The following is a 27,360-nucleotide window of genomic DNA, read 5'->3' on the forward strand; positions in this document are numbered from 1 at the left end:
GGACAGGGACTAATTTGTCCATCCATAAGATGAAGAACACAACCCACTACAGTCGATGCTTGCTGGAAGAATCCGAGATTATAAAAAAAAAAATGGCTCAACCTCAAAGAAAATACATATTGAACAGATACTAGTTGTGAATCCATACGACCATTATAATGAGAAAGAATTAGACGTGTTGACACAGAATGCCTTGTGCCCTGGTGAGTGAGAACAGGCTGCAACAGGACAGCGTCCAGGGACAGTATCATCTGTGTACCCTTGTCACTCTGTATCCATCTGTCTGAACACTGCCTGTCGAGCTGCTGGGGGAGGGCTGACAAGATGCTGAGGCTGCTTCTCTCTCAGGGAGGATGGGGACAGTGCTTGCTTTCTCCTGTTGCTTCGTATGCACACAGATGGCTTGGACAACACACATCTGCTGTTTTTAGTTTTAGGGAAGGTGCTGATCTTATTTGAAGATGGACGATGAGGTCGTCACCCTGCTGTGCAGCAAGCCCAAGAAGGCTTGAAAGGATTTTGAAACCACAGCTGGAAATTTTTTCTACATATGATAGAATTATATATTTTTAATTGTGTGTGTATGTGTATGTGTGTGTGTGTGTGTGTGTGTGTGTGTATGAGGGAGAGTTCATGAGTATAGGTATCCTTAAATCCTCTTGAACTGGAGTTACAGGCAGTTGTGAGCCATCTGATATGGGTTTTGGAAACATAACCCAGGTCCTCTGCTTTTATTCACAGAGTCCTATCTCCAGGCCAGAGTTACATATTTCTTTTAATGATATAAATTATGATTTTATTTTTTAGCCTTGTCTGTGGGGATGCACTTATAATTCATTATGTCTTACATATATGTCAAATGCACGTTTTAATAAGTATTCTGCTTTTCTAATTGTTGCTTTAAAATCTTTTATTTTAGTGAAGATTTCCCCCTTTTTTTCCTTTTATTTATTCTTCTCTCATACAATACATAGCACCACCATCTCCCTTCCCTCCACTCCCCCACGTCTTTTTAGAAGCAAGATTTTCTTTTAATTGTTTCCCCTTTTGGAGTTTGGATCCAGAGGGAAATTGTTTCACTCAGATTGTGTCCCTGGGCTGTGTAGGTGACCGGGGAAAGCATTCTCGACAAAATACAGATGCTTTGGCCAAGATGGAGACAGTGTAGAGTGCCTTCAGTTATGTAGGGATCTGTGTGTGTGCATGCAGGTGTTTGCATAGGTAGCTGGTGTCTGCAGTGTGTGTGTGGGTAGGGGGGAAGGAGGGAAGAGGGAGATAGAGAGAGAAAGGAGAGAGAGAGAGAGGGAGAGAGGGAGAGAGAGAGAGAGAGAGAGAGAGAGAGAGAGAGAGAGAGAGAGAGAGGAGAGAATTGCCCTCAGTTGACTTCTACCATAGGCTTCTTTTTCCTTGTCCCCTCATTTCTTTGTGGTAGGGGTTAGAAGCCAGGGCATTGTACACATTAAGGAAATGATCACCATCCACTCGACTCCAAATGCAGCATTTGCTTCCGACGTGCCTCAGTATTGCTATGGACAGGAGAGGGATAAAGGCCATTTCCGGTCCATGCTCTCTTGCCTCCCTGTGACACATTTACTTTCGGGCTGCCTGTGTTTTCCTGTCACTACTGAGCCTCACGCAGCTGAGGCAGAGCTGCCCACTGGGGCAAAAGAGGGGTCAACGTGAGGAGAAGCTGCCCAGGGAACCAAAATGCTGCTGTTTACTTGCCGTATTCCCAGAGGTCCCTGTGCTGGGCGTGGACAGTGTTCTGACTCACTCAGTGTCAGTCGCCTTTTACGTGAGTGAGTTCCAGACAGAGGACTTCGTTGCTAATTCATCATTGCATAAAGCCACAAAGAACTGGGAGATAGAATTCCACCTCTTGGCATCTCAGCCACCCTAGAGAGAGGATGGAAGCAGCCAGGAAGTCTCTGGTCACAGATAAAAGCAGTATTTTAATTCTGGCTGATTTCTTCTTGCTTGCAGCAGGGTTTTATGCTCTGCCAAACACCGGGTGATAAGAGCTTTAGTTTTGTTTTCTTAGATCAGTTTTCTTTCCAACTCCACCCGTGTGTAGGCTTTATCTTTTCTCATTGAGAGTAACACAGATTTGAAATTCTGACTGTTTCATGCCATCTTGAGGCTTTATCTGTACCAGCTAATACTTGCTATTTTTAAAAGTTCTAAACCAGTATATATTAAGATCTCAACCAGGAGACGGGAATTATCCATCCCCTTCCCCATGTCTTCCTTTGGTGAAAAGTATGTACAATAGAATAATATATCAGGGGATTCCAGAACTTATCCAAATGGTTAAAAGAGAGCAATTTCACTAGTATCTGTGTTTTAGATACACATCAGCACAGGACAACACATCAATGCAATGACATACAAGTCCACTCGAAGGGAAGGTTAGCACCACGTCCCTCTAACCGACAGAAGAATCCTTAATGAGGAGAGGGAATGGGGGGGGGGGGGCGGAAATCTCCCAACTCAGCGCTGTTCTTATTTGGCCGCGAGTTCTCAGTTGAGAGGCTGTTCTTTATACTTCTGAGATCAGCAGCATCCTGGTCTCAGTAACAGACGCCAGAAGCATCCCCTAGCCCAGGTGTGACAAGCAAATTCATCTCCATATTATTGCCACATGTCCCCCCAAGGGGCAAGATCAGCCCCAGCAGAGAGTCACTGGTCCCGCCCACTCGCCATGAGCCTGATGAGTCCAGTAAAAAACAAGCAGCAGATAAGTCAAGGAAGAGGAGAGGCCTGCCGCTACAGGCCACAACAGGACAAGCTCAGCAACCTACACAGGAGACAGGATGCCAGACAGAGGCATTGCACGCCGTGTGCTGTGTGATTCCGTGCCAATGCCGTGTCCTTGGGAGGTGGAGTTGGTCTAGCAAGGCAGTAGGTTTAGTAACCAGATGCAAGAGGACAGGCCAGTCTCACCAGGTGGTGAACATGTTTGGAGATAAGACTGAAGATGGCCAAGCCACTTGGTGGCCTTACTGCAGTCACTGATGTTACACTTTAGATGGGTAAGGTTTCTGATATTTGAAATCCCGCTAATCAGTGTTTCTCTTTTAAGTAAGAAAAATAGGAAGGTGACATCAGAAGGAGAGGATCCAGACAGGGACATCATGATGAAACTGTCTCTGTTCAACAGGCTAGATTCCCTGCGTTTCTGTCTGCCCCAAAGACGGTTATAAGAAGCTCACAATATTTGTGCTGGTCAGACAGCTGCAGTCTGTTAGCACCTGATGCAACCCAACGGGCTGTTTAATTCGCCCTGGCCTGCATCTTTCTATGGAAAATAGTGTGTATGCATGGTCACTCAAGTTCAACACAGCCAGGAAGGTGGCAAGCAACCAGCACGGGTGTGTCTTATAGACAGCCTGTATTCTCTGTTAGAGTAGGAATGAACTCAAACCAGTGATCCAGTATATCTGGTACGACATGCTATCTGAAGAGGGAAGAGGGTCAGAGGCCATGCAGAATTCCCCACTGCCCATTGCCGTAGCCAGACAAAATCAAAAACAAACCCCAAAGACAGTTGTTTTCTCTTTCTCTGTCCTTTGGTTTAAATGGCAGCTGCTCTCATTATTCAAAGAAACTCTGGGGACGTTCCCTGTAAATGATGCAGTACATGTTTTTCTGGAGAATGTTAGCTGCTGTCAAAATTACTATAAAAGCATTCAAGGTGGATGAGGGGGAACTGGGACTCTGGTGGAATGTGTGTGTGTGTGTGCATGTGCGTGCGCGTGCGTGTGTGTGTGTGTGTGTGTGTGTGTGTGAATGTGAGTATCTTCCTGTGTAACAGTCCTGGCTGTCCTGGCACTTGCTTTGCAGACCAGGCTGACCTTGAATTCACTGAGATCTGTCTGCCTCTGCCCACATGTGCCATCACCACCCTGCCTAGAATTCTTTTTCTTTCTTTCTTTTCTCTTTCTTTCTTTCTTTCTTTCTTTCTTTCTTTCTTTCTTTCTTTCTTTCTTTCTTTCTTTCTTTCTTTCTTTCTCTTTCTTTCCCTCCCTCCCTCCCTCCCTCCCTCCCTCCCTTCCTTCCTTCCTTCCTTCCTTCCTTCCTTCCTTTTTCTTTCCTTTTCTTTCTCTTTTTATGCCTACCCTTCCCCCCAAAAGGTGACCACATTCAAGCAGGTCATCTAGGGAAGGCTCAAAGCCTGCAGCTCACCTCCACTAGCCCCTATGCTTTCTCCTTGAGGTAAATTTGTGTGGCAGGCAGAGGTGGCTGGGTTCTGTCAAACACTAAACATCTTGTTTTGCCAGCACCATCAGTTTCTGTGCCCCTGTGGTGTGCCCATGTGAAGGTGTGCAAGCGGAGGGGAGCCCATGTGTTAGAAAAGTACTCAAGACTTGGTGATACACCACTGAAACACCATCCCTCCCAGATCAAAGAGAAAATGCATTTAGAAAGAGACAGAGTGGGGCTGCAGAGACAGTTTATGGTCAAAAACACTGGCTGCACTTCCAGGAGGACCCAGGTTCGATTCCCAGCACCCACAAGGCAACACACAACCATCTGTAACTTCAGTTCCAGAGGATCTGACATCCTCTTCTGATCTCCGAGGGTACCAGGCACACGTGTGTTGCTGAAGAGATGTTCAGCCGTTAAAGGCTAGGCTCACAACCAAAAATACGCCTAAATGCTTTCTAAAGATGAGAGCAGTTACAGGAAAAGTTCCCATTAGCATGTTCTGGGGCAAATGTGGAGCAGACCAGAGCCCCCACCCCAGATCACTTTTAGCAGTTCCTTGTTGACTCCAAGGTGTTTCATGGAAGCTGGCAGCAATTAAGGCTGTTATCAAATCCCTGGCCCCATACATGCCCTTGCTAATCCCAACCACATAAAACAGACAGGAGGCACCAGACAGTGAGCTTCTATCCATCCAGCTCTTCTCCCCCACTGTACTTCTCAAGGGGCATCCTGTGGATACCTCTACATAAGGACCAAAGCTTACTGGATTCTAGGGACACCACCTCTTGGCGTTTTTCTTGGCCACAGGGGTGGAAGGTTCTAGCTGCAGGCAGGTTCTAGCTGCAGCAGCCCTTGCTTCCTTTAGCTCTGTCCTTGGTAATCGTCCCAGAGGGATCTGTTTCCCGCCAGGACTCTCCACGTTTCTATAATCCATCCCTTACCTTGCAGTGACAGTGGAACACGGGTGACAGAGAGCTCACAGCTGAACATTGCTAGCTAGCAAGAGTCAACTTCCCCAGGCCCCCAGATGGTGTTGGCACCTTAAACGGACAAGGCCGTTGTTCTCAACTTTCCTATTGCTGTGACCCTTCAATACTTATCGTGGTAACCCCAACCATAAAATTATTTCATTGCTACTTCATAACTGTCATTTTGCTACTCTGATGAATCGTAATGTAAATATCTGATATGTGACCCCGGTGAAAGTGTTGTGCAACCTCCAAAGCTTCATGATCCACAGGTTGAAAGTCATTCGACTTTAAAGTTTGGGGCACTTCTAGCCAGCAAATCTCACTGCTTGAATTCTAGCCCTGACTTCGCTGTTTTCTGGTTGTGACGCTAGAATTAAATTTCATTTGTTAAATAAGGATAACAGTAAGGCTTGACTCACAAGACTGCCATGATGATATTCCAAAAGAAAAAGACCTCAGTCCCTGCTGTGAGGGTACACATTTAATGCTCAATGATAGCTGGCCATTACTCAGCGACTTTCCTACCCTCTAGAGGGAATGTGTCTGGGAATGAGAAAATTCACAAACACAAACGCTACCTAGGAAACCGGCTCTGGCCACATCATTGTTCCAGTAGAGGTATGGCATCATCTGGCCCCTCTCTTCTCCCAGAGGGAGTTTCTCCTGCAGTAGACTACAGGAGAAATTCCTCATATGGATGGGTGGACTCTTCTGGGGCTCCCCCAAGTGTTCCAGAGAACTGGATCAAACTGGGTCTCAGTCAAGCCTGCCTGGCCTGTGATTCCCAGGCCAATCTGGTCAACCCCCACGAGTCTCAGTTCATCTGTATCACCTATGCCTATGCCTCTCCCTCCTAGGCAGGTAGAGATGACTGGAGGAGGTTGCGAATGCACAGGACAGGGCATTCTGTGGGAGGGCCGTGACTATAACGCTGTGGGACCATTTCAGGCCACCTCACACCACACTGTCAGACAGAGCTGAATCTGCCAGCAGCTAACACATACAGTTCAGCCGAGTGCCCCTCTCCTCTCCTCACACCTCTCTGCCTTTCCCTCTGCCTTCCCTCTTGGTCTTCACACAAGACCAAGGAGGATCCTAAGCTTGGGGCCCAGCTTGGGGCCCACGACTTCTAAACTCAAGGTCTGAGGAACATGCGTACCCTTTGAGCTCAAAGCTGTGAAGGCCACACCCTTCGCTGAGCAGAAAGCAACATTTCTCTGATGCACGTACAAACCTTTCTGATTTTCATTTTCCAACATGGCTTCCAACCAGTGCTCTGGGTTTCCCCAGGGCAAAGCACCTCACCAGAGTCTGGTTCCTGTTTAGACTGCCGTAGCAGCTGCTGGGGACAAGAGCCAAGGCTGAGAGCGGGGCACAGCAGGCTAAGAGGATTCTGAGAGGCACGATAGTCAGTTGTCCTGCTTCTGACACGTTCTATGCACATGGAGTTTATAGCTAATATGTGTGCTGAGCAGCAAGCAGCGATCCCTGGACAGTTTTTGTTCTTTGCACCAGTCAGCATGGTTCCCCAGAACGGTTCAAAAGAACATTATTTCTAAAAGGAACTGTTCCAGTAAGACCCTTTCCCAAGCACTGATACATTTTTAAAACAGACCTTTGCACATGGGTATGTCCAAGAACGGTCCACTCTAAACACCTCTTGCATAAATTAAGTACCTCTCACGATTAGAATACTGAACTGCCCATATTTTCAGACACCTGCTAAAATAGCTCCTTTGGTGGCCAGATTCTAATAACTGAAATAAAAGCTTCAGGAAAATTAACTGTGAGCTACTAACTCTTATGATCAATAGTTTGCATAGAGACCTGGAGCCAAAATAAACCCCAGCTTGCAGATGTTCAGACACGTGCTGGCAGGTCTTTCCCATGATGGAAAGATGCGGGCCCAGCGCTCAGCACCCAGAGCACCGTCAGATGCTTCCTGCAGCCCCCGGAGCTGCGAAAAGACAAGACACTAATTTATGATACTGGCAACAGCGACGCTGAAGGAATCTCTCCCCCGCTACTTGGCATCACCAGTCTCAAGGTCTTGAGCTGTGACAGGGAGACAGGATTGCAAAGGGACCAGCCCTCAGGGCACGGGATCATGCTCGTGTGTAACACTGCCCATGCCCTTGGCTGTGTTCTGGCACATCTGAGGACCAGGAGGTGCCACCGAATGGAAGAAGGGAAGAAGTTTCCAAGTAAGGAGCCGAGGGCACATTTCTTGTTTCTCCCTTTTCTCTGGCAATAAGGGAAGCGGAACCACCCTCTGCAGTCCTGGTGATTTCTTGTTAAGTATATATATAAATACCAGAGTGTTGAAAGCACATTCTTAATAAAATTATTAATAACTCAGGGTCAGGATGGGAGGAGCCAGATGATGTGCGATGGCAAGGGTGTGACTCTCTCTATGTGTGTTCCCTATTTCTATGAGCAGAGAGCTGGCATGCAACACTGGCTGGTGACCAGCTCTGGCTGTAGGGTATGGGCTCATATGCTTCCTCAGCCACTGACAGGTATCACCCGAGGACCTGAATGTCCAGGTATTTGAGCTTGGCATGTCCTAGACACGGCACATGCTACTCCTCTGGGGGTTAAGGATTTCTTTGAAATGAATAAGCAAACAAAAAAAGCAGCAATAAAAACAAATACCTTGAGTGCATGCATGTGTGCCCCCACCCCATTAACTGAATTGATTTGTGGATAAATAACAGGTTTCCTGCCAAGACAGAAACGAGAAAAGAACCAGTGCTCAGTAAACTAAAAAGCCACTAGTAGGAGCTTTTCCTCTGGGACAAGTGCAAGCGCCAAAGCTTATGGTTGGGACTCTGAGAAACAGGACAGACTGTCGGCAGCTTTGGTAGGGGAAGTGGTATGGACGTGGGGATCTGCCTGCAGCCCAGCAGAGGTGTCTGGCTGGAACAAGCAGACTTGCCTAGCAAGGGGAGATGGAGCCTCCGGGAACCATGCAGGTCCTTCCCTTCTGCAGGCAAACGTACAGTACTGGCTGCAGTAGCAGCACTCAGGCCAGGGTATGCAGCCGGGTCAGGACAAGGTGACTCCATGCCCTGCACAGGCCTGCCCTACTTTCTTTCCCATGGCTGTGATAAGCACCACAATCAGAAGCAACTTGGGGAGGAAAGGGATTATGTCATCTTATGGTTTGTTGTCCACCACCCCGAGAAGTCTGGACAGGAACTCAAGGTAGCATCAGGAGGCAAATTGCAGCAGAGGCAACGGGGGATGTTGCTTGCTTACTGGCTTGCTCTCCATGACTTGTTAAGTTTACTTTTTGGGTTTTTGTTTTTTTTTTTCTGTTGAGACAGGGTTTCTCTGTGTAACAGTCCTAGCTGTCCTGGAACTAGCTCTTGAAGACCATACTGGCCTCGAACTCATGGAGATTCGCCTGTCTCTGCCTCCTGATTGCTGGGATTAAAGGTGTTACTTTCTTATATTCCTAGGACCGTGTATCCAGGGCTTGCATCACCCATAGTGATCTGGGCCCTCCCACATTAATCAAGAAAATGTCCCACAGAAATCCTTCCATGATAATCTGATGGAGGAATTTTCTTGAATGAGGTACTTTCTTTCCAGGTGACCTCATCTTCTGTGAAGCTGACAAGTGTAATCAGCATACAAGCCCGGTGACCAAGTTAATCTCCCAGGAGTTCTGACAATGAGAGAGAGAGAGAGAGAGAGAGAGAGAGAGAGAGAGAGAGAGAGAGAGAGAGAGAGACTGGCCAGAAGACAAAAATCAATCTTTTAGAAAGTATTACCTTTCCCCAAAATTAGGAAATTGGAGGCTGACTAGTACATTAAGGTGGATGAATGTGACTCTGGGGGCTCTGTGGACAAGTTGTTTGCACACAGAGACAAGCCTTCTTGGAGAACTATCAGTTTCTTCCTTAGCATTCCCCTACAGCTAACCTGAACACGGCAGAGGCACACTGCCATGCTGTGCAGGAGACAATACTAAAGTACCAGTGTTGAGAGCACGCTCCCAGAGAGCAGACAGGTCCCTAAGCTCAAACTCCCCCCCCCCCAACACACACACAGCCACTCAGTTCCTGCCTCACCTAGTCTCCCTCAACTCCAGTCTCCTTGCTTGCTTGACCTGGCTCAGGGTTTCACCTGGATGGTGGTCACAGCTGCCTCCGCATGGGCCTCCCGTCCATTCTCAACAACACCCGAGCGTGAAGTGAAAGTCTCGTAGACTGAGTGACGGACGACAGAGACACGGAATGCTGGAGATCCAGAGCCAAAGTCATCTTGGGCTCTCTGTAGTCCCACGGTAGTTATTTATTGCCCACCTCTATATCTGACATCATTCGATCAGGGGAAACATCTGGATTAAATTGACTTAGCAGACCCATAGCGTCCATCACACTCAAAGCTAAGAATAAGACTGGATACCATCTGAGACCTACAGCAGTGATCGCCCCACTTTCCCGAGACCTGCACATCTGATGTCACTGCTAACGGGGTTGGTATATGCACTAATTTGACTTTCAATTTTTTAAACTACAAAACAGCATTAAGGTAACTGACTTCAGAGTGGAACATGTCATTCAGGACAACCTGAACCTGTTCTGGAGCCATGGACGCTCTAATCTGGCTCAGAAGAAACTATTTCCCATTTCATTTGTGTGGTGCAAACACCTTTTTTGTTGTGCGGACACTGAAGAGCCTTCCTCATGCACACAGGCCACAGACCTGCTTCTCCGGCTCCATCCAATGAGTTCCTGCAGCGTCAGAAAACTAATCTATAGCCCTTAGCTCCTTGCAATGTTCTCAGTTCAGGATTAAGTCACAGAAGGTCAGAAGAAGCCAGTGAGAAGCGTTGGAGTCGTGGGACCTCTGCAAGTGACAACTGGCTGCCACTACAGTTTGGCTGCATGTAACTCTAAAAAAATGTGAAAGCCACAATGTTCCTATATCCAACTTGTTTGAGCACTGGTATTTTCCACAAACGGGAAATCCCAGACTTGATATCTCAAGCAAACAGCAACAGTCAAAATGCAGATGTGCTGGCAATAATGTATAAAGAAATTACCTACAGACTCTGTAGGTCATGTCTACATACTCAAGTTCATATGAAGCAAATGTATTTTAGATTTCTGGAGGGCCCTGTGCCTAAGACAGTTACTTCCTGATGCTCACGAAAATGTTCTAATCAGTGAACCATCCCAAATCCAAACCAATTCCAGGTGCTAGCATTTCAGGTAAGGGTCGAGCCTAAACCAGCATTACAGTTCCTCACTACGGCCTGTGCTCTGCTGCGTTCTAGTCCCTGGGGATGGCTCATGGCTCCCAATACCGAGCTCTCACACCTTCACATCACAGTGACACTGACTTAGATGTCAGGTCTCAAATGAGGCTGCAGCGTTTTCAAGATGCCTTCCCTTAGCCCCCTTGTCCCCTTAAGTGGGAATAGTGTTTCTGCTCCTGCATGGCACCAAGGGCAGCTGTACTGGTTCTACCCTGTTGTGAAATAATCTTTTTGTACATTCTAAAAATGTGTCATTCTGATTGGCTTAATAAAATGATGAATGGCCAATAGCTAGGCAGGATTTTTAGGCACACAGGACGCTGCGAAGAAGGTGGGAGTCATCAGCCAGATGGATAGTAAAAGCCACAAGACAAAAGGTAGATTGATTAAAACAATGAGTTAATTTAAGTTGTAACAAGGTTAATTTTAGTAACAAGCCTAAGTTATTGGCACAGTTTTTATAATTAATAAGTCTCCATGTCAATATTGGGGCGTGGCGGTCCTGATGAAAAGGTCCAACTAAACTACCCCACTGTTTGGCCATCACTACCTCAGTATACTGTTCTGGGGCCCAGCTGTGGTGAAGACAGATGCATCAGGTCAGAGAAGGAATGAGGTGGATCCTGTTTCCCTCTGTGGACAGTGATGTTGAGGGACAGGCTGCAATACATCTGTGCTGCAGAAAACCAGCCCGAGGACTGCACTGGACCATGACCCACCCAATTTTACAAGCAGAAGTCCCATGTGTGTGTGCAGATCCCAGGTCTCATCTTCAGGATCTTGTTCTACCTTCAAGTACTCGGTTTGGTCACGATGAGAAAGTGCTTGGGCTTCTGGTCTAACCACATCAATGCCACCTTAGGGCAGGGAGCTTCCAGATAAAAACAGTATGACTGCAACCCAGGAGCTCACCCATGAGGGTAGCTGCAGGTTTCAGGTTTGAGCCTTCAGGGAGTGAAATACTTCCTTTTCTAAGCTTAGAAAGTGGAGGAGTTGGTGTTAGCATCAGATGTGGTTACATGGCAAGGGACAGCCAGGAAGGGACATCAGTCTACAGGTGCTATTGGCTTAGGCAGACTGGGTCTGTGGCCCACGAACCTGTTTTCCTGCTATGTTTCCTTTCCCCTATGTAGGCATGACAGTTCTCCTGGGACTGTGATGGGGCCTGGCTTCTGCTGTCTCAGGGTCCCCACAGTCTCACAGCTGGTTTGGGAGGCATGCCCAAGGCTCCCGGTATCACCTGCCTTTCCTTTAAGATAACCCTCACCAGATTTAGACAAGAAAAGTTCAGGAGCTGGCCTTGTTGGGTGAGTTTTGTGACCCTTCATAGTAAGAGCTGAAAATGAATTTGGAATGAGTTTGTGGACTGCCTGGACAATGCATCCCTGTGGTACATGCACTAACCAGAGAGACCAAGCACTCACTCTTCATTTTGCAGGGCAAGTTTCACTTCTGCATCTGAATTTCTTTACACCCAGAAATGATGAGGTTTTCTTTTTGGTGCCAGGGATAAAACACAGAAGGTAAGGGCTTCACTCTGAGCGACACTTCCAGCCCCAACAATTCCAAGACATTTTTATTTATCTTTCAGTAATCAGACAGTGTGTTATGTGCCCCTCCTAACGTATGCTGCCTGCCTTCTGGAGGGAAACATGTCTTCTGTGCCAAGACCAGGTGCACTGTGACCCTCCACAAACAAACGTGACCTTCACATGTCACAGAAGAATACACGGCACATGACATTAGACTTGGTTGACATGCCCTTTATTGATGAATGTGAGTAGCTTTTGGTAATTAATTCTACCATGAAGAACAATAGCCATGGATGACATAACACACTGGGATGTGTCTTGAGCTGGAGAACTTAACAGGAGGGCAGAGTTTGCAGTACACTTCCCAGGTGCCAGCTTTCCTCCCTGGGCAGCGCTCATGAGAAGCAGTTACTTCACGAAACACAACAAAGCAGTGTGATAGAGCTCCTGAGGCTGTTGGGCGAGCAACCGTCGGGCAAAGGAACAACCACAGTAGTGGAGTTAAGGCAAATATTTTCTCTTGCCACAGAGTCTCCATAGTTCTTAATGTATTCCAACATGATTATACATGCTTTCAATTTAAAATGAAAATACAAACAAGTTTACAAATTACTACTGGACACTTAAAAATAAACTCTATGTCACTTTTCTTTTTGGCAGCACCAGCCTGAACTTTGCAATATTTCAGAAACTTCAGGTACATTACAGTCTTCTGAGAAAGGCCCAGTACTTCAGAATTCCCGGGGCAGCTGTGAAGAAAGAATGTTACTGGCAACAAAAGTTAAGACAGTTGAGAACCTACTGAATACGTGTAGCTGTTCACATGTGTGCACACATGTTTGGGCTTCACTTTACCGCCCTACTGGTCTGCTTGTCCTTCTCTCTCCAGTGCCAGGGCCTCACATCCACCCTTGCGCTCTGGCAGCTCTCCCCTCTGCTTTCCTACCCAGCAGTCATACTCCTTTCTAAAACACGTTGTTTTACTTGAAGATGCCGAGTTAGTTCACAGATACCTCATCTCACTACACACACACACACACACACACACACACTGAGAGTTGGCTACCTTACTTTTCCTGGGCCCCAAAGGGCTCAAAAATTTGACATGCTCTACACACACAGAAAGATTGTTCTTCTTATTTGGGGGCTCTTTTGGTGATGGAATTCAGAGAAACCAGGTGGCAGCATCTTTGTAGGGAGAGGTTGAGTGTATTCATTCATTCATTCATACGGCTCTGGGTGCTTAAGGAATATGAGTTGACATAACGGACTAGACCATGCATAGATTCTTGGGGTGCCTTCTGCCACAAACTTCAAGCTGAGGAGTTCTCATGGCCAGAATCTGGGGTTTGACCCACTAGAAAACCTCATGGAAGTCCAAATTGAAAATTTTAAATAGCTCAATGACATAAATGTCTTTCTCTTTGGTTTAAAAATCAAAAGCAACATAACTAACATTTTCAACTATGAAGCAGAATTGACAGGTATACCAAAGCAACCCTCGCCTTAAGGAAGAAAGGAGGAGAGAAATAAATCTAGTGAGGTAGCTGAGGTCAAAGGTCACGTCCACAGCCTATACCAATGAGCTCAGGAATCGCTCAGGCATTTTTAAACCACTATGGTGTTAACAACTGTTCTACCTTCCCAACTGCTGCAGGTCCATACAAACCTGAGATGGGTCCCTGCACATGAGGCCAACCAGAGGCTGGAGTGTGTGAAAGCAAACAGGGGCAGGCCAGACCTCTGGTGCAGGGCTACTGTGGCTAAGGTCTTCCTTGTCACCATCAACTCAAATGACACTGCTCCCAGACAGAGCAGGCACTAAGTGAAACTCAGGGATATGTCTGGCTGGCAGGTAGAGGATGGCGGGAAGCCACAGGGAGCAAGGGCCTGATATGCCCAGCATGCCCAAGGCAAGTCTCTGAAGTCCCCTACCCTGTCCCTCCAGACATAATTTTTGCAGGGATCACGTCACCTTCTTCCTCTGCACCATCTCAGGTTCCGGAACACCACTGTTTCCAGCTCATGCCCTGAGTTCTCACTCATCACAGGTACACGGTGAGCAGTTTTTCAGAGGCCAAGTTCAAATGACTTCCATGTGGCCATCCCAATTCTGGTGGCAGGGATTTCTAACTTTCAGCACCACGGAGACTCAGTTCTCACAGGCCGAGACACCTTGACAAGTATCCCCTTTCACAATGCACACATTTGCAGGCACACAGGCACACCCTTACACACATGCATGCACACACACTCTCGCACGCATACAATACAATACACAGCAGCCCAGCGACATCCTAGGCACAGCAAGCTCAGGTGAGGCCAAGACTGGGTTAAGATGGGCAGAGTGAAAAGGCCTTGAGCAGGGCAGGGTAGGGTTGCTGGGGAAGGAGCCCTGAGTGGTCCGCCTCGCTGTGACCTCCTTTTGTAGTCCTCAGAGGCAGAAGTCAGTAACCAGGCACACCAGCCTAAAGGCAACCAAGAAGACCCGTAGCAGGAAGGAAAACACCACATCTCTCTGTTAGGTCTCTGTCGTGTAGTTACTGTAGGTCAGAGGAGACAGGGCTGAGAAGCTGCTCCACCGCCTGGTGCTAGGCCGGGGCTCCATGCGCCCTTGCTCTTTATATTTACCCAGAATACTTTTGGCTTCTTCTGCATCTCGCAAAGGGTTCTCTCCATATTCTTCTTTCAGCCACTGGCGATACTGGAAGAGTTGCAAACAAATCCCAAATGTCACATACAGACACACACGCACACACATGCACAGTGACTTTCACTTTGTAAGCAATGGTGAAGTTCCCAAATATAAGCACGGAAATAAAAGGGCATCAGATAATCATAGCTTTGCGGTTGACAGCCAATGGCAAGCAAGAGAAAGAGCTGTTCCTTCAACAGTCTGAGCTCAAGACTTGAAAATCTACTGAACTATCCATCTATTTAGCAGACTTTGAGCAGTTACTGTCTGCTGCTAAAGAATCTAAAATGCATGCAAGAAAAATGTATTCTTGTGCCATCTGCCTGTGACAGCAGGACTGATGCAAAGAATTCTGGGAGAAAATAGCACGAGTTAAGGTTCGCAATTCAGAACCACTGCATAGAGAGGTGACCCCATCTACGCCAGCCGAGAACCTGACACTTGAGTTACCATAATTACTATGGGAAACACCCCCTTCCACTCTCATCTGGTTGGTTATAACTCTAATAGCTCAAAGGCTGGGATATGAAAAAGAAAAAGTAAGAAGAAAGTAGGCCAAACCCGGAAATGCTAACTACACCCAGAGGGAGAGAAACAAGCAGATATGGAGAACCTGGTACAGCAAAGCGGCAAAGCTGCCATGCAGGAGCACAGAGCATGCAGGACACCCCCCCCCCCCCCCGCAGGGATGCAGGGAAACCTTGGCCTGATAACATCTGTGGGCCCTTCAGTTACAGTGTCACAATTCTCAAAGGGTGAGGCGTGGCCCAGGGTGGCTGAGTGCATTTGAAAAATTCCTCAAGGAACACTCACCTGGTTCACTTCATATTTCTCAAACTCCTGCAGCTGCCTTTGGAAGCCCAGGTTGGGGTTGGCACAGGACCTCCCAGCTCGGACGGTGTGCAAGGCATCTTCCCAACCAAAGTCAGTGACAGTCATGATGTATGCGATCACCAGAGTCACACTCCTGGAGACTCCGGCCAGGCTGTAGAACCGAGACAGTGTAAGAACTGCAGATCCACCCCACCATCCATCCAAACAAAGGACCTCACGGTAGAAAGTCTGTCTGCCCTGAGGCTTTCACAGAAGCAGGCAAGGGCTTACCAGAGAATTACTCAGAAATATACCAAGAACTTTGTTCTATTCCAGTTTCACTGGATCTTAACTGTTCTATAGGCATCTCGGCCTCATTTTCCACAGTTTTTCTATAGGACACAGCCTGGATATTTTCTATTTCCTTGGGCACTAATGTAACTGCAGCATGGTGAGGGCCTTAGAGCTTCCAACCCTCTGCAACAATTCCACTCAGAGCCTGAAGGCTTCATGGCTTGCTTAGCTACCATATATATAAAGGGCAAGTCTATGACTTTTAAGGCTCACGAAAGGGCTGAGAATGCAGCTCAATGGTAGATCACTTGCCTAGCATGCTCAAGGTTTGGGTACCCATCTTCAACATGGACTACAGAAACCCTTTCTAAACCTTAGCGTCTAGATTTGTTTTGCTGTAACCAGGCAGAGCACTATGGTGGGCAGACTGAACTCAGAGGGTGTTTGTTGGGTGGTTCATACCATCAAGGGGTTGATTTTAAATGCACATGCAAATTTAGACATAGAAGATTGTGCCTCCTCAGAGCGCTCTATCAATGAATGAACATAGGGAAGCTTGGAGAATATTCTTGTCTTCTGAAAAACTTCAGATATACATAAATACATTAAACAGGAATTCTTAGAATATCAGGACTAGAATATTCTAGTGACAATAATAAACTTTCCTCTTAAGCACTATCTCATCACCAGGGCTTTCTATTAGGAACTGCAAGGGAATTTTAAACAAATATATCCTCTTAGGCTTGATATGAATTCACCAGAAGCCTAGTGAGACCCTGGGACTGGGGCTTCAGAATCTCTATCAAGTGCTTCTAACTGCACTCCCAAGGCACTTTAAACTCAATGGAATGGAAGGTTGAAACAAATATCACTTGTATTGGCTATACTACCTGCTTTTTAAAACACTACAGCAAAAAAAAAGGTACTGCACATTATTTAATGTCAAAACATAAATCTGTGTAAATCTGAAAAACACTATTCTTAAAGCTACAGAACCATCTCGTGTCCTTTTGTTCGTGGACTACTGGCCCACAGCTTTTGGATGGGCTTCTCTGACCCACGCCAGCACAAGCTCCGAGAGCCACCTTTGCACACTGCTTGTGCCGCAAGTGGGGGAGGGAGTGCTTTCACTCAGAGACTTACACTTTCAGTTAATTAGTATCACACATCATTCAAGACACAGGAGATACGATCAATCTCCACTTTAACTATGACAGAGCAATGGCTCCAGAATGTTGCAAGCTATTATCACTCCAAAGGTGATAAATCACCTAGGGCCTACCCAGTGAAAATCAGAGTAGTGTACAAACACTACACTTGCTAATTATGCCGGCTTGCCTTTCTTGTCCCTGTGTGTGTTTGTATGTATGCACAGGTGATCTTTCTGACCACGGGTCACTAGTCTCAGGACTCACTGTAGATACCAGAACTCATGGTGTTCAAGGCACTGGGTGCCATCTATGTATTTCCTCCCCAACACTTTCATGTATCTCTAGGGACACAGCAGCACACAGCAATGCAAATGCCGGCGCAGCAGCTGCTGCTGTTATCCTAAATTGTTTAGGAAATAAGGACGAGAAAAGTGTGTACAGACTTGGTATAGACATACTTTTCCTGGATAGTCCTGATTCATGGTTGCAATCATGGATTTGAAGCAATGGATATGGAGTGCCAAGTTTCCATTTATGATACAAAGTACAGCAGACTGAAGGTAGGGCCTTGTCAATAAAATACTTAATTCTCAGTCTGCTTGGATCACTTTAAAGCTCTAGAGACAAACACACACAACAGAAGCCCCAACCTGAAAGTGGACAGGAAATATTCTGGTGTTACTATGTGGCTCTCACAGCCACAGCTACTACCAGAGTCTGCAGGAGGAAGCAGGGCTGTGGAACGGCCACCATGGGGTCTGGTGTGAGTCTAACAGATGAGCTGAGACATAAGATGCTGTTCTAATAAAATATCAAGCTGATAATGACAGCGTTTTGTGCCTGCTAACCTTGACAACAACCCCTAGAAATCCTAGCAGTGACTGAAGCAAAAACTAAAGCGAAACCAGTCAGTTTTCTTTCTGCCAAAGGAAACAAGGGCCCGGCGGAGGAGGGCAGCAGTACAGTATGCATCTGAGATCCAGAATCTACCGAGTGCTGTGAGGACATGGACTGGTTAACCACACGGAGGAAGTGTGATAGCCTGAATAAAAAAGGCCCTCATAGGCTCATATATTTAAATTCTTGGTACCCACCTGGTGGAACAGTTTCAGAAGGACTGGGAAGCACGCCTTGTTGGGAGGAGGTGTCACTGGGGATGACAGTGACTCTGTCTGGGTGCGGAAGCCCGGGCTATTCCAATTAGCTCTCTGCCTCATGCTTGTGGATCAAGTCGTAAGCCTCCCTTTGTTGCTCCAGCACCCTGCCTTCCTGCCTGCCGCCATGCTCCTCGCCATGACGACTGTGAACTCTAACTTTCGGCAACCATGAGCCCCCCGTTAAATGCTTTACTTTGTAAGTTGTGTGGGTCATAGTATTTTATTACAGCATTATAAAGGCATCCGAGATAAAAAGACGCCAACTAGAAAGCAAACTTACGACGACATTATCAAGAGACAGCACACCTACCAGTGCACAAGACAGCCCTCACCCTGGAGTCGGCACTCGTGAATGAACTTGATACTCTCTTTAAAATGTCTTGTCCTATGCACAAAAAAAGTGAAAAGTGACATTTACTATTTATCATCTGAAGAAAAGAAACATTTGGGATTTCCTAAGATGTCTTAGAGCAGTGGCTCTCAACCTTCTTAATACAGACCCTTTAATACAGTTCCTCATGTTGTGGTGACCCCCATCTATAAAATTATTTTCATTGCTACTCCATAACTGTAATTTTGCTAACTGTTATCAATCATAATGTAAACACCTATGTTTTCTGATGATCTTAGGTTACCCCTGTGAAAGGGTCTTTTGACCCCAAAGGGGTCATGACCCACAGATGAGCGCCACTGTCTTAGAGTCTGCCCCATCTAGAGCTGGACCATACTGGGACCAGGGCTACTTAAGCCTTAGTTGGTCATAGGCACAGTGAGGCTTAAAGGCCTCCAATCATCAGAATTTTCCAGATTTTATCTTCAAGTCATCCCTGAATCATGTGGTTGCTGCTGACAGACACACGGAGTTCTTGTTTAACTTCTTATTTCATCTGCCTCTCACACTGGCTGTGAACACTGTATAGCCTCAGAGCTCAAATAAGGGAAGTATCCCTGTTATGTGGTCTTCCCAAGTCTTAGAAGCCGGCTTATTTCTGACACCCTGGAGATCTTGGAGACACTGGCTGTAATGATCTCCCTAGAGAACCCCCTCCCCTGGCCATTCTCATCACTGGACCTATGGGAAAAGGAGAGTTTAGTTTCAACCCATTCTGCCGCTGTGTGTGGCCTTAGAAGCATGACTTAGAAAGCACGGATGACGGCTCGCAGAGGTGACATGGTAAAATATCAGTGCGCTTTGCAAACTCTGCAGTTTGCAATGATGGTGAATGTCATGGTTCTTTGGGTCCCTTCTTTTCTATGCACTTGCTCAGCATACAACTATTCAGGAGACCATGGTCAAGTTCTCTGGCAGCTGACTGGCCCCTTGCATGGGCCAAGCAAAGGTTGCGATGGGTAGTCTCAGAACCTTTTACCAGGTGTATTCTACCTTCAGATGGTTTCTAAAGCACTGAACCCCCCAAAGCTACCTATGTGCCCCATTTGTTTCTCTATAAGCACTGAGTACTGGCCATTTACCAGGGATTAGGAAAGGCTGAGAGACAGCTGGTAAGGAATAATTCTCCCTGCAGAAGGACAGGGCAAATGATGCCCAGCTACTGCTACAGAAGAACTCTGTGGGGTTATGTTGGCAAGAGTTAGTGTGCTGGTTTGAACAGAAATAGCCCCACAGACTTGTGTGTTAAGTGCCTGGCCAATAGAAAATAGCACTACCAGAAGGTGTGCCCTTGTTGGAGTAGGTATGGCCTTGTTGGAAGAAGTGTGTCAGTGTGGAAACCAGCTTTGAGGGCTCATATATGCTCAAGTCACACCCAGTGTGAGTGTTTACTTCCTGTTGCCTACAGATCAAGATTAGAACTCTTACCTCCTTCTCCAGCACCCAGTCTGCCTGCATGCCACCATGCTTCTCACCAAGATGATAATGGACTAAACCCATGAAACTGTAAGCCAGCCCCAATGAAATGTTTTCCTTTAAAAGAGTTCTTGTGTCTTGTCTCGTCACAGCTAAGACAGAAGCAAATACCAGAAAGGGGCTGGGGAACTGCTATGATGGGCCAAACCATGTTTTTGTTAGGAAGTATGTGGATGGAAGAATGTGCACTTCGGGAGTCTGGATTAGAAACATGGTTATATTCTTTAAGTGGGGCTTACAGGGCCATACCCAAAAGAGCATGGAAGACAGTGGTGCTGAGGGTGACCCGAACTGTGTGGGCCTGGCTCAAGAGGTTTCAGAGGCTTAGAATTTTAGTTTGTGGCCTAGAGACTAGTTCTGTGATGTTTTGGATAAGAATGTGGCTGCTTTTTGCCATTGTCTGTAAAGTCTGCTTGAGACTAAATTAAGAGTTTTGGATTAATTCCACTGGCAGAGGAAATCTCAAAACAGCCTAGCATAGACGCTGTTGTAGAGTTATTAGCACTCACTCTTATGAAGATCTATAATGAAAAGAGGCAAGCTGAGCAAAGAAAAATATAAAATGTCCAGTTTGAGGAGAAAAGTAGCACCAAGAAGTAGAATGGAGTTAAGTCCTGTGTTCAAGGAGATAAACAAATGAAATGAAAGAATGGATAGAATAAAGGGAGCGGAGACCTCATGGCAAGATCCAATCCAGCCAAGCTTCCAACATGCAGAAAGGAATTAAAGAAGAGCATAGGTTTGGGCATGGCAGCACATGCCTTTAAGCCCAGTACTCAGGAGACAGGCCTCAGATCTATGAGTTCAAGGCCAGCCCGGAACAGCTCTACAGAGCACGTTCCAGAACAGCAAACTTAAGCAGTAAAGGAAACTATGGAAAAGAAAATGCTGGTGAAGATGTAATTGAATAAGGAGACCATGTTCCAGCCCCCGGAAGCAGCAGAACTTGGCAGCTTGGCAAAGCGGTTCTGGTTTTAGAGTCAAGAACAGAAGAAAGGGGTTATGGAATCGCCCTCCAAAACTAAGGAGGCAAGGGTATCTCTGCACAGAGATCCAGAAAGGTCATTGTGTGAAGCTGTGAAGATGAAGCCTCGGAGACCCAAAAATTGTTGGAGATGCCAGAGTCAATGGATACTTGCCATGGAGAGCTGCTAACAGGAAGTGGAAATTGTAATGATTTTAGCCACAATAAGGTTGATACTTCCAGGATCTAGAGGCCATGCATATGCAGACAAGCCCTCAGGCAGAAGTGCCTAAAGGCCCCTGGGGATGTTAAAGGGGTCTGTGTGACCCACACACAGGTGTATTACATCCTCCATGTATGACTCAGCTAAGCCCTTGCCCGCATGCATGAGCCCGACTTCTGCGTATGACGTAGCCATATCAACCCTCTGTGCGCATGTGCTGGCAGCTTTTAAAAGCTGGATGCGCCATCTTCTTCTCTCTCTCTGCTCAATGACTTCCCCAGGCCTGTGCATTCCCCCTCTAATAAACTCCTAAGTGGGTTTGTTGTGTGTTCTGTGTTTCCTTCTCACTCACACCAGGTAATTTCAGAAATAAACCAAGAAAAAGAAGAGTTTGTGTTGTCAACAAAGCTGGCAGGAGTTGGAGATCAGAAGAGCTTTGACGTCAGACACGGAGATGCAGAGCTTGGCGTTTGCCCCGCTGGGTTTCAGTCATTTCTCCCTGAGACACCATTAGAGACAGTCTACTTACAGCCAAATGCACCCTCCCATATCAGAAACTAACTCAAGAATTAAAAAAGTCCAAGCCACCTCACCTAGGCCAGAAGTGTCCTTTATGGCCAGCTTTATGCCAACTTGACACAGGCTAGAGTCTTTGGCAAAGGGAACCTCAACTGAGAAAATGTCCTCACCAGATTGGCCTGTGGGCAAACCTATAGTGTAGTTTCCTGACTTGATGACTGATGTGGGAAGGCATAGCTCACTGTGGGCAGTGCCACCCCTGGGCAGGTTGTCCTGTGTGTTACACAAAAACAGGCTGAGCAAGCCATGAGGAGCAAACCAGTAAGCTTTGTTCCTCCACAATCTCGACATCAGTTCCTGCCCTGACTTCCAAGGATGATGAACAAGCTGTAAGATGACATAAACCCTTTCCTCCCCAAGTTGCTTTTGGTTTTGGTCTTTTATTAAGGCAATAAAATCCCAGCCAAGCTACTAGGCTGCAACATGTCTCGTGGCTTATACAGAGGTGTCCATTCTCCTTGCAGTAGATAGGGGATGGACTCCAGACCTCAGACTTGACAGGCTATGCTGACTCTAAAGTCCCTGCAGACCAGATGAACATTCCTTTGTCCACCAGGCTGCTCACACTGAGGTTGTCAGGAGTGTGCACAAATTCTTAGCTACAGGTACTGCTTCTTGGTAGGGAATCACTGGTCTATAAGCGCGAAGGAGGGAAAGAGAACCAGAGAGAGCCACAGAAGCAGACCAGAAAGCAGAAGGAGGAAGAAGCCCACAGACCCCTCAGAACACTCTGCCATGAGCACAGTGGGGCAAAGCCAGCAGAAGTCCTCGAAGTGCGCACAGGACTTGCAGTCTTCAGGGAGGGGTTGTTCTACAGGCTCAGAGGGCAGGGCAGTTCTTCTACTGAGGCCACGCCGGCAGCAACTTTTTAAATCTGTTTCTCACACCTGTATGTCATAGACTCATGCATTATGAAATCAGGGTTCCTATATACTGTGACGTAGAACCTGGATTCAAGAGTTAACCCTGCCACAGTGGACTGAACAACACTCAAACCTGCACCAAGCTCACAACAGTGTGTTAAGGAGCCTTGCGAGGCCTGGGGAGGTGGCCTCACTTATTTCCCCCCAAATAGCATTTCCTTCCTTTGGTTTGCATGTCTGCATGTGACAGGTGCTAAATCAAGGACAGCATACAGGATGTTGTTAATGGCCACTACTGTGCTGGGGGTACAGCCTATGGAGCTGCTGGGCAAGCATCTGTAATGGGGACACCAGCTGTCTCAGTCTGAGAGCACAATGATGCCACAGAGATGATGGAACACTCCACCCTGAGACTTGACTCAGATACAAAATCAGGCACTGGGCCAAGCCAGGCAGACATTCCTAGAAATGCCTTTTACAAGAAAGACCAGGAGGTGGGCTGGCCCAGTGCTGCTCTGGTTTAAAACTGGGTGATGCAGACAGAGTTGTGTGTGTGTGTGTGTGTGGGGGGGGTTATTTCCAGGGAAAAATGACATAAATCCAAGCTCTGGTCACTAAACTCCCTCCTCCACAGTGGGAAATACCCACAGTCTGGGTTCTTTTCTTTTCCGCTGCAGTGTGAAGCAGAAGCACACATTTGCAGCACCATCCCACCACATGCTGTCTACGTGAACCCAGTCCCCTCTTCGCTCCTCACTTGGCTGGCAGTTAGCCTTCACTTCCATACAAAGACTGCCACAGGCCTGTCTGCAGAAGGAAGTGTGTCTACAGGTGTATACACATCCAGCAGTGCCAACAGCCTAAGAGAACACCTCAGGGAGGAGAGGAGCTCTGGTGGAGAGGAGCTCTTTATGTGGGTTAGCCAGGGGGTCCAGGTCTTACTTCTCACTGACCAGTACCTCAACCACTCTCTCTCCATTTCAGAGGCTATGAGTGACCAGATCAATAAAAGATGGTAGATAGAGTAAGTCACCACACGACACTCTCATGCGGAGACTTCCTGCTGCTCTAAGAACCATGATCTCAGATACCATGATCCTGAGGTGATTTGACAGTCCTTAGGTTCAGCCCTTTTGATGTGAGATTTCCCTGTGTATGTTGTGATTATCATTAATGAATAAAGAAACTGCTTTGGACCTATAGCAAGGCAAAACTTAGCTAGGTGGGGAAAACCAAACTGAATGCTGGGAGAAAGAAGGGCAGAGTCAGAGAGAAGCCTTGTAGCCCCACCAGAAACCAGATGCCGAAACTTTACCCGCTAAGCCACAGCCACATGGCAATACACAGATTAATAAGAAATGGGTTAAATTAATATGTAAGAGTTAGCCAATAAGAAGCTAGGACTAATAGGCCAAGCAGTGATTTAAATAATACAGTTTCTGTGTATTTTGGTTCTGGACGGCTGGGACTAACAAGCAGCCCCCTACAACAAACACCTTTTGCTTACTGGAGTTGGAGGCCAGTGACCTGGCCACCTGGGATGGTGGCGGGTCTTACTTTAAAGCTGGTGGTATCAAATGAGGTTGTGCTGACAGCAAAGGCCACAGACATATACAATGTTTCTCCTCACCCTCTGAATCCAAATGTGTGAGGAGAAAATCCCAGCAAAGGCAAGCACTTTATAGTCCCCCCCCCTTTTTTTTTTAAAGCAAAGTGGTTGAGCACTCTATGATGGGATATTCTTCTTGGGGCAAAATTGGTCCAGACACCCCAGGATCCCATGCCCATCTCTCAGCTAGATCTCTGAAGGCAATCCCTCTGCATTAAACACAGACAACTCACACTTGTAACAGTGACTCCCAAACTTTATGCTCAGGAACTGCCACCATTACACAAGAATTGGAGGATATGTATACCACACTTTTCCTTTTGCTAGATACATCCATTTAAAAAGATAGCTTAAAAACAAACACATCTCTCTAACCTTTAAGATGGAATCACTTGTCAAGAGAAGAGTTTAATTCAAGAATAACAAGGACAGTCTGAGACCAGAGGACTCTGATGGCGATTGAAGCAAACACTGATTGTATCTTTTCCAGAGATCTCCATTTACCCCAGGAGCAGGAGCACATCACTGAGTGAGTGATGCAAAGACCTCAAGAACCATCTGGACGCACAGCTACAGTGGTGCAAGGGCTCATCTACCTCTGATCTTGAAAAGCTGCTCAGAAACAACAGAAAAATGGCAAATGAAAGAAAAACGGGAATACACTGTCAGCTACACATAGACAACACAGACAAAATGACAGGGTGGTGAACTAAGACCAGAATGTTCCGTGATTTCCCCTACAGAGCTCTGTGTAGTACTCATGCTCACCTCTCCACAAAATCTCAAGAAACACGACACCCACTTGGTTCTGAAGCCACAGAACACCAGCGACTACCGTAACGAAGCAACGCTATAGACTCCAGAGCCTATGACAGAGCTCCCTCAGACTTCACAGAAAAGGAAAGAATTATCAACTTAGTGCTGCCTGGCTACAAACACCAACTCACTGTGTAATAAAAACAGAATAAGCAAATGCAAATGAATACATATCTAAGCACTATTTTCTAAACACATTAGCATTCCTTACTTTGAATACAGAGAGAATACAATCTCATTTTTATAAGTACTAAAGAATTAATAAAATATCCAATTTCATAATCATCTCAATACTCTAGATCTCCAAGGAGATGGGCAGATTATTGAGCGAGAAGGTTAAAATGACTTGCTTTAGAGAAACCACAGAGAAAACAAACGCAATGGGTTTGCAAACCTTCATGTATTAAGTGCCGGCACTGGCCACTTGACACACAAGCACGGCAATGTGCAAACACCCACTCTAGCATGTCTCTTATGACAACATCATGCAAAACATACCGCACTAGGGTCGTGGGGTTACTGGGACACGGAGAACTTGAACTTTTATATTTCCTGACTTGGGCAGAATAGGTGGCTGGGGGAACTGAGCTAAAATTTTGTGTTAATGTTATCTCAAACCAGGTTTCTGTATTTTAAGTTCATGGAAGGTCAGATGGGGGAGATTCTCTAGGATTAAGGCCAAGACAGAAAACCAACTTTTCTGAAGTTCACAGCAAGTGGCTATCAGGTGACCGAAGTGTCAGAGGTCGCACACTTCTCACTAAGTAAAGTATCCAGAATTCCTGCTGTTTGGGACTTTGCAGAAAAAGAAGTATTTAATCTTTATCTTACAGATAGGGTAAGCATTCTAGCACTGAGTATGTCCCCAGTCCAAGATTTAGAGAATAAAGCATTTCATTCAAAGTTGAAAATCATTTTTAAGCCAGTATCTAAGTTTAAAACACTAAGCAGTGCAGACTTCCAGGATTAGTTCTGACATTGAAGAGAGGGAACAGGCACAAGAAGTTAATGTGGTCAGACGGAAGGTTGTCAGTTGATAGCTGTCTGGGTTACCAATCCCAAGTTTTACAAACTACTCAAGTTTTTCTCCGAAGGTTGTCAGTTGATAGCTGTCTGGGTTACCAATCCCAAGTTTTACAAACTACTCAAGTTTTTCTCCGAAGGTTGTCAGTTGATAGCTGTCTGGGTTACCAATCCCAAGTTTTACAAACTACTCAAGTTTTTCTCCGAAGATTGTCAGTTGATAGCTGTCTCGGTTACCAATCCCAAGTTTTACGAACTACTCAAGTTTTTCTCCTGGCTTATTTATTTATTTTTTGCCCCCAACATTAAGAATATTTATCCTGGTTTGGAGAGATTGCTCAGTGGTAAGAGCATTGGCTGATCTTCCGAAAGACATGGGTTCAATTCCCAGTGCCTACGTGGAAGCTAACAACTCTAGTTCCAGGGGATTCAAAACCATTTCTTAGTCTCTGTGGGTATTGCATGTACCTGGTACACAGACATACAAACAGGCAAAATACTCATATACATAAAATTAAAATAAATCTTTAGATCTATTTAAATAAAAAAGGAGACTGATCTCGTGGCCATCCACATTAGTCAATGACACAGGAAGTGAAGGTTCACTGTGAACTCCTCGTATTTAGTGAGTAACACAGGAAACCCTAAACGGGTTAGAACATACAGAGGAAAGCATTCCAACTGCCAACTTAAGGTGAATCATTTGACTCTACCATGGAGTCACACTCATTGTTATGGTCTGAAAGCCGCTTCTTCTAATGTGTTTATTGGAACCTTAATTCCTAAATCTGGCAATACTGGGAGACAGGCCAGGTATAAGTGTCTAGGTCATGGGCATAGAGCCTCTATGAATGTCTCAAGCACCTGGCCCTCCTTTCATCTCTTCTACACACACGCTCACTCTTTCTGTCTTTCCATCATAGTATTAGGAAGCAGCACAAGTCTCTCAACAGATGTGGCCGCCTAATCTTGGACTTCAAGCTTCCTGAACTGTGGGATAAAACTTATTTGTTTTCTTAATTACCCAATCTCAGATGTTCTGTTATAGCACAACAGAAAAGATATGAAAACACTCAAACACCTTCACTGGCAACAGATAAACAAAACCTAAGTCACCAAAGCTTATTTCTACAATCATTCCTGTAACTCTGAAGACACTCAGCACAGTAGAGATAGATCCACACTTTTCAAAGTGCCAGGAAGACACAGAGACATGCTCATGGGCATAACTGCCTCTCCGAATCCTAGTGATGGATGTTTTCAGATGAGAGAACGTAAGTGTAGACTAGATAAATTGACTGCTTTGTCTTGTTCACTGGTCT

The 27,360-nt window shown here is 46.2% G+C and overlaps 1 protein-coding gene across 2 annotated transcripts in view; it reads right to left on the bottom strand.

Moving 5' to 3' along the window:
• Nucleotides 1–12,081: 12,081 nt before the first annotated feature.
• Dusp22 (dual specificity phosphatase 22) overlaps nt 12,082–27,360 on the bottom strand; it is a 52,246-nt gene continuing 36,967 nt past the window's right edge. Inside the window, exons 5-8 of one of the 2 annotated variants that reach the window (XM_050142547.1) lie at nt 18,405–18,479; nt 15,493–15,664; nt 14,616–14,688; nt 12,103–12,733 (exon numbers count right to left, since the gene is read on the bottom strand). In XM_050142547.1, coding sequence (XP_049998504.1) covers nt 12,687–12,733; nt 14,616–14,688; nt 15,493–15,664; nt 18,405–18,479 — 367 coding nt within the window. In that variant the 3' untranslated portion in view covers nt 12,103–12,686. Of the gene's footprint in view, nt 14,689–15,492; nt 15,665–18,404; nt 18,480–27,360 lie in introns of both variants that reach the window. The other variant, XM_050142546.1, reaches the window with a different exon arrangement.

This window comes from Alexandromys fortis, unplaced genomic scaffold (assembly GCF_014885135.2).
Source record: "Alexandromys fortis isolate MF-2015 unplaced genomic scaffold, M_Fortis_MF-2015_v1.1 scaffold_5, whole genome shotgun sequence".
Classification (NCBI taxonomy): Eukaryota; Metazoa; Chordata; class Mammalia; order Rodentia; family Cricetidae; genus Alexandromys; species Alexandromys fortis.